This window comes from Protomyctophum parallelum, assembly GCF_964188405.1.
Source record: "Protomyctophum parallelum genome assembly, chromosome: 13".
Taxonomy (NCBI): Eukaryota; Metazoa; Chordata; class Actinopteri; order Myctophiformes; family Myctophidae; genus Protomyctophum; species Protomyctophum parallelum.
The window spans coordinates 45,627,003-45,643,022 of record NC_139708.1 but is presented as its reverse complement, the minus strand read 5'-3'; the positions used below and the strand labels follow the sequence as shown (position 1 = coordinate 45,643,022).

Sequence of the window (16,020 nt, the reverse complement as noted above, 5' to 3'; positions counted from 1 at the left end):
TTAAATAAATATAAATATATATAATATACGGCTCTGATCCAGCCTGACGACCACAAACGTGAGGATCATGGGAGTTGTAGTTTTGTAGTTCAATGCGGAATTTCTTCTTGTCAGTTCTCCTTTTTATTTCCTGTATGCGATTTTTTTTTGGCGAAGCTCCAACTTCACTTCTTCAGGTAATCGTAATTTCCCATACACACAGAAACAACAACAAGCGTGTAAAAAACCGTAACTTTCTTTCTTTTTTTTGTTTGTTGTGTCACTTATTATGCCAAAATGTATAATTATGATTTCTTATTTTCAGTGGCGTGCACAGACATTTAGAGGGGCAGGTGCTCAAGTAAAAAAAAAAAGGGCACCTTGTGTAGCGCATTTTGGGGCAGGAACCCATTTTGGTGCTTTAGCTATTGAAAAATAGCAGATCTACAAGCTCGTAGCGCGCCACCGAGTGGCGCGCTACGAGCTTGTAGGTCTGCTATTTTTCTTTAATAGAAGAACCACTGACATAGAAACATAGCTTTAGATTGTGGGGGGGCCTAAATAATATAGTAGTTTTTTATCAAGATTTGATCAATGTCACCGCATATGGTCCACACACTACAAATTAAGGGAAAGAAAAAAAAAAAAAATTCTTTCTTTTTAAGAGCAAAATTGCCAAAAGGGCAGGGTGTGCTCTATATAGCACCCCCTAGTGTCTATCTGTGCACGCCACTGCTTATTTTCTTTCTCCAGATTTCACAAACTGAAGCCAACTACCTCTGAGACCCGTCGGCCCTGTTTCAGAACCCGACCATGTCATGAGCTAATCGAAACTCGACAACTAACAACTCAGTCCTCCTCGGAAGCACTTTAACATTTAAGCTACATGTGAGAAGAAGACAAACAAAAACACAGTATATATTCCCTAAAACCAGCGCTTGTTGTTCGTTTAGTTTAGTTCAATATTGAATTAATATTATTGTCGTTCACTGACTTCTCTCTGCGCTTAACGAAAAAGGGAAAGGAGAAAGCATGCAGCCATAAACGTGACGCCATTTCAATGAACTTTATCAGGTAGGTGTTTCTGAACTTTGTGAAGTCGAGCCATGCTATATAGCAAGATAACAAACGTATGGATGGGTCACGTATTTATTTGAGAATAAAACACCGGGGATTTTACTGGTTTGGCTGATCAATCCGATTCTTTGCTAAAATTCCAAAATTACAATTAGTTGATTGTTTTGTTTGCATGAAGCAGTATTTCAAAGGCAAACATTTCGGATGTGATCTGATTTCCTCTGTAATTTTTGCTCAGTGAAAAGACGTCAGCCATATTCTTATGCCCTGCTTTCCCAAAGCTGACAGTAACACACCGTCTTTCTGTGTCTGTGTGTTATTTCCTCTTTATTTCCAGTGTGCAAAAATGGACTCTGCGAGACAGAAACGCAAGAAGGACATCGAAAAAGCTCTGACATTTATACAGTGAGTGTCACAGAGTCAGAGTGTAATGTTTTTTGTTGTTGTTTTTTACAACTTTACAACTGCACATACATATACATACATACATTACAGTGACAGCGGTTGTGATCATATATCAACGTTTATCGACGTTTCTTTTCTCTGTGCCCTGCTTAGGTCATCTCTGCCTTATCCGGAACCCGGAGGCTACGAGGTAGGCTACGATCTGTCATGTCTGTTTGGGTCTTCTTGATGAATCCCTGTTGTCTGTCTTGTATTATTCTACTCTGATGGTCTGTCTGGTGGATTATTATTAAACTACTCACATTTCTTTTTGGACTTGGAGTAAAAGTGTTGGCGTAGTTGCCATTTAGCGTGAGGAAGAATCAATACCGCAATGTAGAGATAGGTATTGGCAATTTGCCATCAAAATATACTTAGAAGTACTAAAAGTACTCATTATGCAGACTGTCCCATTTCCAGTTTTCAAAATGTATACACATCTTTTGAAGTTGTGAACTCGTAGATCTGCTGTTTTACAAATAGCCGAAGTATAGCACTTATATGTGGTTAACGTCGGGTCATGGGCTGTGTTTACCTGAATCAGATTTCAACATTATGTGTTTTTCCGACCACATATGGCGGGCACCTGGAGTCTGTAAATCTGACCCTGCTGCTGCTGCATGGGAGTCAAGGTGATGTCTGACATTTCTAAGCTGGTAGATGATGATGGGCTGATGCGTAGGAGTTTTAAATACTTCAACAAAAATGGCGTGCGCGTGTGTACGTACAGGACAGGTTGCCTGATATAAGTACAAACCCAAATCAATGTCATCTTATCCTAACGTATATTGCTGCTGTAGTAGCCTGGGCACCATTTCATTTATATGATCCTGTCGGGAGCGGATGATATCGTTACGCCATGTTGTAGTATTGTTTTGTAGTCGACGGGCAGGAACAACAGGCGGCAACTTCCTTTTCACTCAAACCGATTTTTCTCAATAAAAAGCTACAGGCTACGAGAGCTTTTATTGAGAGGGGAAAGGAAGTTGCCGCCCCCTGTTGTTCCTGCCTGGCGACTACAAAACAATACTACAACATGACGTAACGATATCATCCGCTCCCGACAGAATCAGGACTTTTGAAACGGAGACCAGGCTTCCCTCCGAGGTGGTGGAAAGCCTGGTGAGGCGAGGTTAGTTGTTGCCTGGTGTTTGGTTTTTTTATCTTAACCCCACCACTCCACCCCTCCTTTTCTCAGAGCTTTTTGATCCAGCTGGTGTGCAACCTTCTCGACGAGGGCAACGCTTCCTTCAGAGATGGGGATTGGGTGCAGGCCATTAAGGACTTCAGCGAGGGGGAGAACGTCGCACAGTATGCCACGGCGGAGGAGATCGACGTCTCTAAGGCCCTGCTGGAGAGCCTGTATGTCAACCGCGCCACGGCATACTACAATATGGTGAGCCCATTGTTTATGGGTCTGGGGACTGCTGCTCATAGAGACTTGATTTTCGGGTATTTGTAGCAAACGGGAGTCTGGGCAGCCTGGGCACCATTTCATTTAGGGTATATGATGTCGACAGGCATCGTTACGTCATGTTGTAGTATTGTTTTGTAGTCGACAAACAGGAACAACAGGCGGCAACTTCCTTTTCCCTCAAACCGATTTTTCTCAATAAAAGCTACAGGCTACGAGAGCTTTTATTGAGAGGGAAAAGGAAGTTGCCGCCTGTTGTTCCTGTTTGTCGACTACAAAACAATACTACAACATGACGTAACGATATCATCCGCTCCCGATAGGATCATACAGACTTTTGAAACAGAGACCAGGCTTCCCTCTGAGGTGGTGGAAAGCCTGGTGACGCGAAGTTAGAGTGTGGGTGGTAAAGTATTGCGTGCGTGCGTGCGTGTGTGTGTGTGTGTGTGTTGTATAAGCATTGTTACAACATTTACATGCTACAATGCCTTAATATGTTAACGCGCAAATAACATGCATTTTAAAACTGCTTTTAATTTTTAATATCATATTGTCTATGTCCCTCAAACTTATTTCTAATGGTTTGAGCCTCAATCACCACTCTGATATAACCAGGCCTTGTCATTTCTTTCTGGACTTTGAAAGCAGTTTTAGCTGCCGTACCACAATGTCCTGAGGTGGGTGGGGGGGGGGGGGGGGGGGGGGTGCTGATATGCAGATTATTTAATATTTGAGTCATTATAATACTGATGCTAGATAAACCCAGGCTTGTTTAGAAAATCAACAATGGTGGACATTGTAAACAAAGTGGAAATGCAAATTTGGAACTGAAGACTGAAGAAGAGGAGGAATTATAGGGTGACATTGATGACATCACGATGAGACCAAAATCAGTTGAGCTGTTCCGGAGAGCAATTTCCATTAAAGCACCTAATATGATATGAAAGCCTGATTGTTAAAAATTGGTTATTTGTGGGGATAGAAAACACATATGGGAGCCCCAAAAACACAAAAGAAATTAAAAAAAGTTTAATTTTATGTTATAGGTCTTTTAATGTTTACACAAGGAGCATCTTCCATTATGAATGTATTTGTTTATGTCAGATTGACATGCAGGGACAGCACTTAGAAAAGTTTATTTTATTTTGGCCACAGCACCACACGAATATGTAAATCACACCTAAACAAGGCGTTGCAAATGCAATGACTTTTCAACTAAATGTGGGGAATGGTCTTAGTCTACATTTAAAAATAATCATATTTATTGACTGCTGTGTGAGTAACGTTAGTGAGATAATGTTCTAGTTTCTGGTTTGTGCATAATTTGCGCAGCACAACAATACTGTGTATTACAGGGTTAAACAGGTTAAACAGTATACTTAACATTCCTTGTGTGGGCGACTGTGGCTCAGGAGGTAGAGCAGGTCGTCCAATGATCCCTGGGTCGGCGGTTCGAATCCCGGCTCCTCCTGTCTACATGTTGAAGTGTCCTTGGGCTGAACCCACTGAACCCCAAATTGCTCCCGATGTGCTGGTTGATACCTTGCATGGCTTCCGCCGCAATCGGTGTATGAATGTGTGCGTGAATGTGTGAATGTAATGCACAATCTATGTAAAGCGCCTTGGATAAAGGCGCTATATAAATGTACCATTTACCATTTAGTGCCGGGATTCCTTCAAAATAGAAGCTCCGAGTGCCTGGAAGATATGGGCGCTTTTACTCTGTAAAAGGCCAACAAAAAAATAAATAAAATAAACAAATTCAGAATATTCTTCTCTCGTTTGATATCATTGACAATGCGCTAGGACGTGTACACGCGTCCTAGCAACCCGTCGGTTGGATTGCTTATGACGTGGCCTACACGTCGTACAGTCTGAACCAGTTAACAGATTCTGTACATAGGACGTCTGAGAACGTCATAAGGACCCCGAAATATTAGTACTATTGACGTGTGAGGACGTCCTAGCGACGTCCCAGCGACGCGGGGCGAGATAAGTATATTCAGAATTTTTCCTATTTTTTTTTTTTGGCATTTCGCTTTTCGCTTGCCGTATGCTAACGCTCAGTGCAACTATTAGCTTGTCATTGACTCCCATGTTAGCGCGGCGGAAAGAATGACTCGTATCTCCTAATCCAAGGCGCTCTCCGCGGTGATGAATGGATCGATATGCTGGCGCTTCATTTCCGCTCCTCATCCGTCTCTCCCGCAAAATATGAACGTTTTTTGGAGCGTAAAACAATATATTAAGATGATCGGGGATGTGAGGTCCCTTTGTAAAGTCAACCTTTTTAGGAGTGTTTCCTGTTTCATGGCTTTCAAAGTAAAAGCGATCAGACAACTCTGGCACTCTATAGCCTTTATTTTTAAGGCACTTCCTGTACTAAATGTGTTTTAATGATGGACTTAAGATTTATGATATTACGCTGTACTTTAAGTTAACTCTAACTTTAAGTAAACGACATTATGTGCTTTCTACATAAAGGGGTAACTCGTAGCAGAGAATTCGCCCCGAGACTTTGTCAGAAGTTGGTTTGTGCATGAATAAATAACAACAAAGTCACACTCTTGACTTGTACAGTAATAAAAAGTAAGTAGCCTTGCAGAGCCATGAGGCCCATAGGGGCAGGAGCCTATCTCCTGTTTCTGTAGCATGAGGCAGCTTGATGTACAAGTACACCCCCTGGACATGACGCTAGTATGTCTCAGGGACTTACCCCCAATCCAACCCTTGATGCTGAGTGTCAAGCAGGGAGGCACTGAGTCCCATTTTTACAGTCTTCTTTGGTATGACCCGGCCGGGGATCAAAGCCAGACCTCCCAGTCTCAGTGCGGACACTCTAACCACAAGGCCACTGAGATGGTGACTTGTACAGTATGTGAGCCTTTATTTTACGGAAATGTATGTCAGCACTCTTGTCACACTCTCACACTACGTTTCCCTGCTTGCTGCCGTTCTCCTCAGGGGCACTATGAGAGTGGCGTGAAGGACTGTGACAGCGCCTTGGAGGTGTGTGAAGGAGGTCGAAGGACGCTGTACAGGAAGGCCATGTGTTTGAAGGAGCTTCGACGGTACAGGGAGGCCTACAGCTGCGTCATGGCCAGTCTGCTGGCTGCACCTCAGGTAACGGTTCCGGCCAATGGTTAAGTAACCCATTCTGACCTGAGATCAGATTCTAAAAATGTCTTCTACATCCTGACAGTTTTCTGAAAAAGCTATGTTTCTATGTCAGTCGTTGTTAGATTTTTCAAAAATAGCAGACCTACAAGCTTGTGAGATTGTAGATCTGCTATTTTTCAGTAGCTAAAGCATAACATAATGCTAACACCAAAAGGGGTTCCCGGTCATAACACAACTTGTGCAAGACGTCCATAGACGTCCTGGGAAATCCCGCTATGTAGTGCCCAAGACGTTTGTGGACGTCTTAACAAAAAAAAAACAATATATATATGTATATGTAAAAAAAATGAGCACCCTGGGTTACTATTTTGAAAGTGTTGTGTGGGCACACAATGTATTAAGTTTTCACCTGCACAGGTAGGTGTTGGACACTTAAGGGTTGGCAACCTGCCCCTGGCATGTAAATAAGACTTTCTGGCAGGTGAACTAACCGCACTACAACACGAGATATCTGTCTAAACACCTGAAGGCATATTCATAGATATGTACAGTAGGTATTTGCCATAACAATTGAGATATGACATTTCTTATCACACAGCCCCAGAAAGTAAAAAACAAAACAAAGTGTTAAATTGAAATGTAATGAAAACTGTACCTATCATTTTATAATGGATGATTTACTTTTCACCTTTTCAGGCATGTGCACTTGCTCTTGTGTTAATCAACCTTTTGTCAATTGTTTGTTATATTGTGTCCTATATTTTACCTTCTTGTAAACGACAGATTCGATCAGAACAGCAGTCTACGCAGGACAAACTGATCAATGACCTATATTTCACCTACTTGTAAACGACAGATTCGGTCAGAACAGCAGTACGCAGGACAAACTGATAAATGACCCGTTTGTTATATTGTGTCCTATATTTCACCAGATTCGATCAGAACAGCAGTCTACGCAGGACAAACTGATAAATGACCTGGCACAGGAGCTGTCCGTCTATCTGGGACTTGAACCCCGGAATGTCTACGTCTCCAGTGGAGAGGTTAGTTGGACCAAATGTACACCAGGTTGAACCATGAAGTAATCCAGAAGCAGGAGCCAGCTCTTTTCACTGTATTTTCTATTGAGAAAAACAACATGGATCATACATAAATACCAATGTCTTTTGTGTGAATTATTTCTCATGTTGCTTGTGATGTCACTTCCCCTTGTGTCCACTCTAGATGGGACGAACTTCAGCCAATGGTTTGAAGACCGCAAGTGGCATTGCACCAGGTTTGAAATATTTTGTCTTGAGCTGCAACATACATTTTGCTCTTTACTCAGCCTTCCTGTTTTCTATGTTTAATCAAGAAAGGAGGGAAATAAAATAGGAACTTTGTTTTCTGCCACCCTTTCAGTGTCTGACATGGACTCTCTGGACGACTTTGAGCTGATGGGAGATGACCTAGACAGCCTTCTAGACTGCTTCCCAAATGAACCTGAGGCTACTGAGGTGTGTGCGTGTGTGCGCGCGTGTACGCGTATGTGTGCGCGCGGTGTTGTTACAGACCAGTCGTTTGTCATGTGTTATTGATACTAAATAAATTAACACCTTATTCTCTTTTTCCATTTCTCTCCCTTGCTTTTGTTACACTTTTATTTCGATCCATTTCGCCATTCCCCTTTAGACTCACATCCAGGCAGCGTTGCCTGACCCTGTGACTCATGTGAAACACAGCAGCAATAAGCCATTGCCCATGATCCAAATGGCCTTCCCCCCCTCTGGCCTGCCTGTCCCTAAACCTCTGGCCACTCATCGTCTCCTGCCGGCCCCCACACCCCGTCTCCCCCACTCGGTTCTGCCCCCGCCCACTCCTTGCCTTCCCCCAGCTTTCTTCGACTCGGCTGTCGGCAGCGAGCTCAACTCTCTGAACTGCTTCTCGGCCTTCAGTCGTACTGTCGGTGGTGGTGGCGATAATGGCCTCAAGACCCCCGGCCTAGGCATGTTGAACCCCCTCGGGCGGACCTCAAACGGTCTGGACACCCAGGCCAGAGTCATAGGCAGTGCTAGCGGCAGCGAGCCCCACAACGCCGGAGTGAATCCACCCTCTCTGGATATGCTCGACGATCTCGAGTCCCTGGATGATCTCCTCGACTCGCAGCCGAGCGCGGACCAAACCCTGGGGGCGGTCGAGAAGCCCGGAGCGATCCTGCACGTGGAAAATTGTTTTGATGATTTGGATGACTTGGACGAATCGCTAGATTTCTTTGTTGCCCAGGAAATGGCCACCGGCCGCCCCACTCTTAGCACCCCTAAAATAGACAAGCATACTCCCGAGTCCGCGCTTGATTCCCTGGACACCCTGGACAACTTGGACTCCCTCGACAATTTGGACACCCTGGATTCTTTCCCCGTAGTCGACGGGGCGAGGGCGGCTTTGCCGGGAGAGGCCGTCAGGGAAGGAGGCCTCGATTCCCTCTCTGATTTCAGTTTACCCGGTGAGCAGAATATATCCGTGGTTTGTAATGTACAGTATCTAAGAATTGACTGTCTGTCTGGTATGAAAAATAGTTGCACAGTCTGTCATGTCCTAGTGAACAATGCAAGCGCCGCTTCTGTTTTCAACCTGCACCTGCTCCCAAAGATCTCACCACACAAAGTTTATTGTGTTTTTACTTTTTTTACAGTGAGTCCTAATCCATCTCTCTCTGTCTTTATAGACTCCGCCAGCGATGCCTATCATGCCGGTCGTCTGCCCACCATGGATGAAACTCTCGCTCAGCATTCGCAGCCAAAGCGCAGCCAAGGTCAATGTCATTGTTGATTTTGTTGAATCTGCCTCTGTCTCTTTGATTGGTTCACAAACTATGTTGTTTTGAAAATCCAGAGATAAACCCATTTTGGGTGGGAACTGGGAACCCCTTTTGGTGTTAGCATTATGTTGTGCTTTAGCTATTGAAAAATAGCAGATCTACGGCGCGCTACGAGCTTGTAGGTCTGCCATTTTAGAAAAATGACAACGACTGACATAGAAACATGGCTTTTTCAGAAAACTGTCAGGATGTAGAAGACATTTTTAGAATCTGATCTCAGGTCAGAATGGGTTAAAATAGAACTAGGCCTCTTGTAATGCAGAAATAGAGGGTATATTATAAACATAATGCACAATATCACTCAAAAAAATAAATGAGTAAGTGACATTTGTCAATATTGTAAACGTATTGTCCCCATAACGTGTACACGATATGATATGATATGATATAGTACTTTATTGTCAGTTCACACTGAAATGTGTCTTGCGACACAGCAGCCAAGTATTCAGAACACATATACCGGTACACACATTTGACATAACACAAAGAACAAGACAATCTACATACATAAAGACATGAAGACAAGAGCAACATCCACCGCTTAGATTACCCCGTGGCTACTACAACTCCTGATTAAGCCTCAAAGTCGACTGGTGGACAAAGGACCTCTTTAGTCTGACCTTATTGTATGCTGGTACACCATATCTCCTTCCTGAAGGTAGCAACCTATATTCTCCATACAACACATGCTTAGTATTAGAGGTGATATTCCTTGCTAACCTTAGGATGCTGTTATCATACACGGTCCTTAACTGATACGTTTGTCCTCTCAGGCAGCAGGTCCTCCTACACTGCAGTTGAACTTCCTCCTCGCTTCGCCAAGCTCAACCAAAAAGTAAGCTTTATCCTCATCCAGTGTTGATTTTGTCGACTAAAACTTAAGACGAAAAATGTTCGTCGACTACCCTTTTCCTATCCTCGCCTCACCAGGCTTTCCACCACCTCGGAGGAAAGCCTTGTCTCTGTTTCAACTTCCTTTTCCCTCTCAATAAAAGCTCTCGTAGCCTGTAGCTTTTATTGAGGGAAAAGGAAGTTGCAGCCGCCTGTTGTTCCTGTCTGTCGACTACAAAACAATGACTACAACATGACGTAACGATATCATCCGCTTCCGCCCCGATCATATACCGAAATGAAATGGTGCCCAGGCTACCCTTTTCCACTGACGAAAACTAAATGGAAACTAAATAAAAACTTAAGCCATGATGACTAAAACTAAGACTAAATACACTGACAATTTCGTCAACAAATAAAAACAAATTTTTTATGGAGGAACTGAATTGAATTTTGAATTGAAATATTTATTAACAGTTTGTAGAATTACAGTACATTTCAAGCACAAACTCAATACAAAGACTGTTAACTGAGTGGACGACCCAATTAAGCATTACACTTGTTTACAACAGGGTCCACATTGTTCAATTCATCAAAACATTTAGAGACGTACGAATAGACATTTCTATGTAGTTAAAGAACAGAACAGGAATTCATCATAGTGGACTAGTAACTAAGAGATCCAGTTTTATGCTAGGTTGCATGCTGAAAACAGCAGATCTACATGTGAGCTTGTAGATCTGCTATTTTCAGCATGCAACCAAAAACTATTCAAAAAGACTATGACTAAAACGGAAATCGAAAATTAGCTGCCAAAAACAACACTGTCCTCGTCTTTTCCGTGTGTTTGTCCGGGAACCCCTTTTGGTGTTAGCATTATGCTATGCTTTAGCTATTGAAAAATAGCAGATCTACAAGCACATAGCGCGCCACTCGGTGGTGCGCTACGAGCTTGTAGGTCTGCCATTTTTGAAAAATCTAGACATTTTTAGAAACTGATCTCAGGTCAGAATGGGTTAATGACGAGGGTTTGTGTTTAACTCTTAAATCTGCAGAAGAAGCAAAATGGCTACGTGAAAAGTGCCTTCAACCCCCTGGCCTCCACCCACGACTTCATGCCCGCCTGCGCCACCTGTTTCCGCCAGGAAGGTATGCTATACGCTCCCTGTTTAAGAGCCATAAACGACGAGACGTTTTATTGCCAATTATTATGGACCGGATGCCACAGTCGTTAAAGGCCCAATGTCACGCCCCTCAGGAGATACTGATAAGAACGGCTACTGATAAGAACGGCTATCAAACAATGCTATCATGATGATGACGTCAGAAAGTATTAACTTTCCCCATCGACTTCTATGCGGGCTCGCCGGGCTTGGTGTCACATTTAGCTTCATACTGGGTGAAAGTCTCATTCAAAAAGTTATTTGCGGTGAGCCGCAGCCGTGCCGCGCTCGGGAATCATTTGATTAGTAGATTTGACCCCCCAATCCAACCCTTTGATGCTGAGTGCCAAGCAGGGAGGCATTGGGTCCCATTCTTACAGTCTTTGGTAGGACTCTGTCTCCTCCTGTCGACCTCCCGCTTGTTTACTGAATTTCCCTCTGCAGGATGAATAACCCATTTTGGGGCGGGAGGGGAACCCCTTTTGGTGTTTTAAGCATTATGTTGTACTTTAGCTATTGAGAAATAGCAGATCTACAAGCTCATAGCTACGAGCTTTTAGGTCTGCTATTTTTCACGACGTTTTTAACTCAAATCTTTGTTTCTGGTCCCTGGAACATCATATTTTCAGATGGGGGTCGGCGGCCAAATACATATATTTCTGGGGGTCCTTGACATGAAAATGTTTGAGAAGCACTGATATTAGAAACATGAGTTTTTCAGAAAACTGTCAGGATTTAGAAGGCATTTGTAGAATCGATCTCAGGTCTAAATGGTCTAAATGCCCCTTTCTCTTTTTTTCAGGTAAAGGAGTATATAGTTTTGCTCACAAGCCGGGCCTCGTCCACACCTGTAAGCAGGACGTTCTGCTGTGCAGGAGGAAGGCCGGTTCTGGTTCTGGTTTGGAGTGGACCAGGATACGATCGGTTCCTGCCAGGGTCCATGTTGGGCCATTTATGATTTGCAAGGGTAAGGATGCTAAAAAAAAGAAAAACTGACGGCTGAGTGATTTTAAATGCAAAGTGGCGAAGAGCACACACACTCCTTGCATGTTCTCCCCGTGTCCCCTATAGGGTAGGTACCCTCACATGTTCTCCCCGTGTCCCCTAGGGTAGGTACCCTCACATGTTCTCCCCGTGTCCCCTATAGGGTAGGTACCCTCACACGCGTGAAAAGAAATACAGCTTGTAGTGATGGTTGCTGCATGCTCGACGCTTATTGAAGAGATAAAATGCCAAGGATTTGTCAGTGATGTCTCTTGTCATACAATATAGTTTTTGTAGACTCAACGTTTCTCCTCTGTTTAGGAAAGCCTGGTGATGCGAGGTTATAGAGTACACTCAACGTTGCCTGTGCATAACCCCAACACTGACTGCAGTACATACATTTGTCATATATATATATATATATATATATATACACACTACGTATATATAGATTATAGATTATGCACATACAAAGCAAAGCAAAGTTCTTTGTTTACCCAGGGAAGTGGACTAAGCTCGAGATGCTTGTTTACAGCCACACCCTGCTCATAGAACATTTCATGGTAGGGGTTCAATGCCTTGCTCAAGGGCACTTCAGCGGTGGTAATTTTAACGTGCCGGTCCGGGGATTCGAACTGGCGTCCTTTCGGTATCAAGACCGCTCCGCAAACCGTTCGGCCACCGCTGCCCCAAAGGCTGGCATTGCAATTGACGGAGACTGGGAAACATTATACAGTAGCAGACAGTGACGAATGCCAGATAATGATTTGTCATATAATATGCCGCGGTGGAACCGCTCAGGGTTCGCCTATTTTTACATAATAATGGCCTATTTATTGTGACATCATGCCCAGGATGGAGATGCCAGTGCCGCTGCCCAATGTGTTCACCCATATTGGGCAGGAACCCCTTTTGGTGTTAGCATTATGTTATGCTTTAGCTATTGAAAAATAGCAGATCTACAAGCTCATAGCGCGCTACGAGCTTGTAGGTCTGCTATTTTTGAAAAATCGAAGAACGACTGACATAGAAACATAGCTTTTTCAGAAAACTGTCAGGATGTAGAAGACATTTTTAGAATCTGATCTCAGGTCAGAATGGGTTAATGTCAGTCCTGGCGGAGCCTGATGGCCGTAGTATTTAGAGACATTGGGCTGTATTTTGCGTGTCTTAAGTACCAGGCCTTATTACTTAACTTAAGACCTGGAGGCGTCAATGCTCTTTGGCCACTCAGAATAGCCAAATGGCATTGATCACGCCTCCAGGTCTTTAGTTTACTCAAGTTAGGTAATAAGACCTAGTACTTAAGACACGCAAAATACAGCCCATTAGCTGCAGACAGACAGACAGACAGACAGACGCAGAGAGAGACGGGCTGAATTCCAGGTTCTCCAGCGTGCCTTTAGCCGGGCATAGAGAATAAAATATGAATGCATCTTTACATGTACACCGTAAGACAAGGAGTCCCAGTTTGGATGTCTCATTCCGTATATAAACGGATGTAATAATATCCGACAGAGCATTCTTTTATCTCGATTATGGATAAGAACGTGATTTGGCTGCATGGGTGAAAGTTAAAACCAGACATTGCTGGCATCGCCCAAAGTCTCCCATAATTAGAGCTATTGTGTTCTTCTACAGAGGCCCACACATGAGCATGACAAATAAAACAAAAGAAAGGATTAAAGATAGTTAACTATCTTCCTTACCACAAGAAACTGAGAATGATCGGTATGGTTAGAATGCATCTATTTTCCCTGTCAGAATGCTTTACTGAAACTCCGTAGTAGGCTATAATGACATGTTATGGCCATTTGGTACGACTTCTGAAGAACATTCACACACTTTGGAGAAGTAAACTATATAAACTGAAGATACCAGTAGCATAGACGGTACAGTACACAACATAAGCCCTATTTCATACTTTCACAAATGTTTTGTACTTTTGTATATAGCTGATTTAAAAGCTCACATATCACATTACGACGCTATGTTGAGCTTGTAGAGTAGATCTACAACTTTTGCTCAAAATAGGGATGGCAGGTTAGAAATGGTTTGATTCCTACTGTCCACTAGGAAGTTGTAGGAACACATATTTCCCCTTGAGAGAGAGAGAGAGAACCACATTCTGCAAACTAGCTAGTCCAACTAAAGCGCTAGAAGATGCTTGTGTTCTTTGAGTTAGCAGTGTTGTCCATTGACTACAAATTCAGACAGACCTCCAGTAAGGAGGAATAATGTCCTTCTTTTCTTCCATAATGTCTGACCCCAGCCATGAGGTAACGTATAGTATCAATATATATATATAAGAATGATCCACTCCCTGTATGTCTGACAGTTGCGTTACTTCTTATTGTCCTTAGAGCTGATGCTGTCCGGAGACGTGGGCACGTGCAAGTTTGGAGAGAACTGCACCTTCGCCTACAACCAGCTGGAGATAGACGTGTGGACGGAAGAACGGAAGGGAGCCATGGTCAGATCCATGCTGTTTGGAGGAACGCAGGACGTCGCTCATGTTGTCACGCAGCTCATAGTGGAACACAAAGGGATGTTCATGCTGCTCTGTCAGGTTAGTCTCTCTCACACACACACACACACACACACACACATTTAACATCTTTATTTGCATTCACATTTTACAAGGAATTTCTTAAACACAAACAATAGTGGATGCGCAAACTTGAAAGAAACTCTACAACAAGTGCTTCAGGATACAGATCACGGGTACAAAAAGCATCGCCTTCTCCATATATGGTCGACTGCCAATTATTGCAGACACTGAACCGAATTTTGCCGATGCCTGATCAGCTCTCGGCTTATTGGGCATGCCTGCAATCTGCAGGCCCCTCACGACTGATTTATGGACATTACCGAGGCTTCCAAATATGAACACAAGTAGTTTACATCTGTAGCCAAGCTGTATAATAGCATCCTTAAGACGCTGGTACTTAAGCACCTTGGTAAGGAATGCCTCTTCCAGACTGTGGTCAAATGTACATGATGCCACTTCCAAAATGGTCACTTCTCTACTGTCCTTAACAACAACAACAATATCTGGTGTATTAGCTGTGACATCTGAAAAAGCATCATTTTCATTATTGTGCATGAACATGGCAGTTGAAACACGTGAGTGCTTATACATTTTGGCAGATGATGAAACATATGAACACACACACACACCCACACACACACACACACACACACAAAACAAGCATGCAAATGGGAGTATAAAAAATGTGTTTGTATCCTTCTCTCTCTCCCCTCCATATATTTTGTTTTCTTCCTCCAGGAGTGCTTTGACGGTAAACCCACTCGGATCATCAGTAGACCCTGCACGGATGACCCCACCATCTGCTCCAACCCGCAGGGCGGACACACCTTTGATACCAATAAGTGAGTTATCCTGACCTAAAATCAGATTCTAAAAATGTCTTCTACATCCTGACAGTTTTCTGAAAAAGCTACGTTTCTATGTCAGTCGTTCTTCGATTTTTTTCTAAAATAGCAGACCTACAAGCTCGTAGCGCGCCACTTGGTGGCGCGCTATGAGCTTGTAGATCTGCTATTTTTCAATAGCTAAAGTAAAATAATGCTAACACCAAAATGGGTTTTAAAGGGACATTATATTATGTTATGGACCCAGGAAGGCTAACCACACACACACACACACACACACACACACACACACACACACACACACACAAACTGTTATGGGCGGCTGTGGCTCAGGAGGTAGAGCAGGTCGTCCAATGATCCCTGGGTCGGCGGTTCGAATCCCGGCTCCTCCTCCTGGCCATGTGGAAGTGTCCTTGGGCAAGACACTGAACCCCACATTGAAGTGTCCTTGGGCAAGACACTGAACCCTACATTGAAGTGTCCTTGGGCAAGACACTGAACCCCACATTGCCTCCAATGAGTCGGTCGGTGTGAGCTTCATGCCACCGTCGGTGAGTGAATGTGGGAAGTGAGGACGCTGGCGTCGACTGTTCGCCGCTTCACCTCCCAATGTGAACCATTGTAAAGCGCTTTGAGCACTTGGAAAAGCGCTATAAAAATGCAATTCATTATTATTATTATTATTAACCCATTCTCAACGGGCACCCATTTTGGTGTCAGCATCATGTCATGCTTTAGCTATTTAAAAATAGCAG

The 16,020-nt window shown here is 43.5% G+C and overlaps 1 protein-coding gene across 1 annotated transcript in view; it reads left to right on the top strand.

Annotated features, from left to right (window-relative positions):
• The first annotated feature begins 731 nt into the window (after positions 1 to 731).
• LOC310869692 (zinc finger CCCH domain-containing protein 7B-like) overlaps positions 732 to 16,020 on the top strand; it is a 30,209-nt gene continuing 14,920 nt past the window's right edge. Inside the window, exons 1-15 of the mRNA XM_083780533.1 lie at positions 732 to 1,053; positions 1,394 to 1,461; positions 1,615 to 1,651; positions 2,699 to 2,896; positions 5,879 to 6,037; positions 6,967 to 7,077; positions 7,259 to 7,310; positions 7,436 to 7,530; positions 7,706 to 8,516; positions 8,739 to 8,825; positions 9,665 to 9,726; positions 10,778 to 10,871; positions 11,688 to 11,852; positions 14,233 to 14,438; positions 15,159 to 15,262. Of these exons, the coding sequence (XP_083636659.1) occupies positions 1,403 to 1,461; positions 1,615 to 1,651; positions 2,699 to 2,896; positions 5,879 to 6,037; positions 6,967 to 7,077; positions 7,259 to 7,310; positions 7,436 to 7,530; positions 7,706 to 8,516; positions 8,739 to 8,825; positions 9,665 to 9,726; positions 10,778 to 10,871; positions 11,688 to 11,852; positions 14,233 to 14,438; positions 15,159 to 15,262 (2,240 nt within the window). The 5' untranslated portion in view covers positions 732 to 1,053; positions 1,394 to 1,402. The remainder of the gene's footprint in view (positions 1,054 to 1,393; positions 1,462 to 1,614; positions 1,652 to 2,698; positions 2,897 to 5,878; positions 6,038 to 6,966; positions 7,078 to 7,258; positions 7,311 to 7,435; positions 7,531 to 7,705; positions 8,517 to 8,738; positions 8,826 to 9,664; positions 9,727 to 10,777; positions 10,872 to 11,687; positions 11,853 to 14,232; positions 14,439 to 15,158; positions 15,263 to 16,020) is intronic.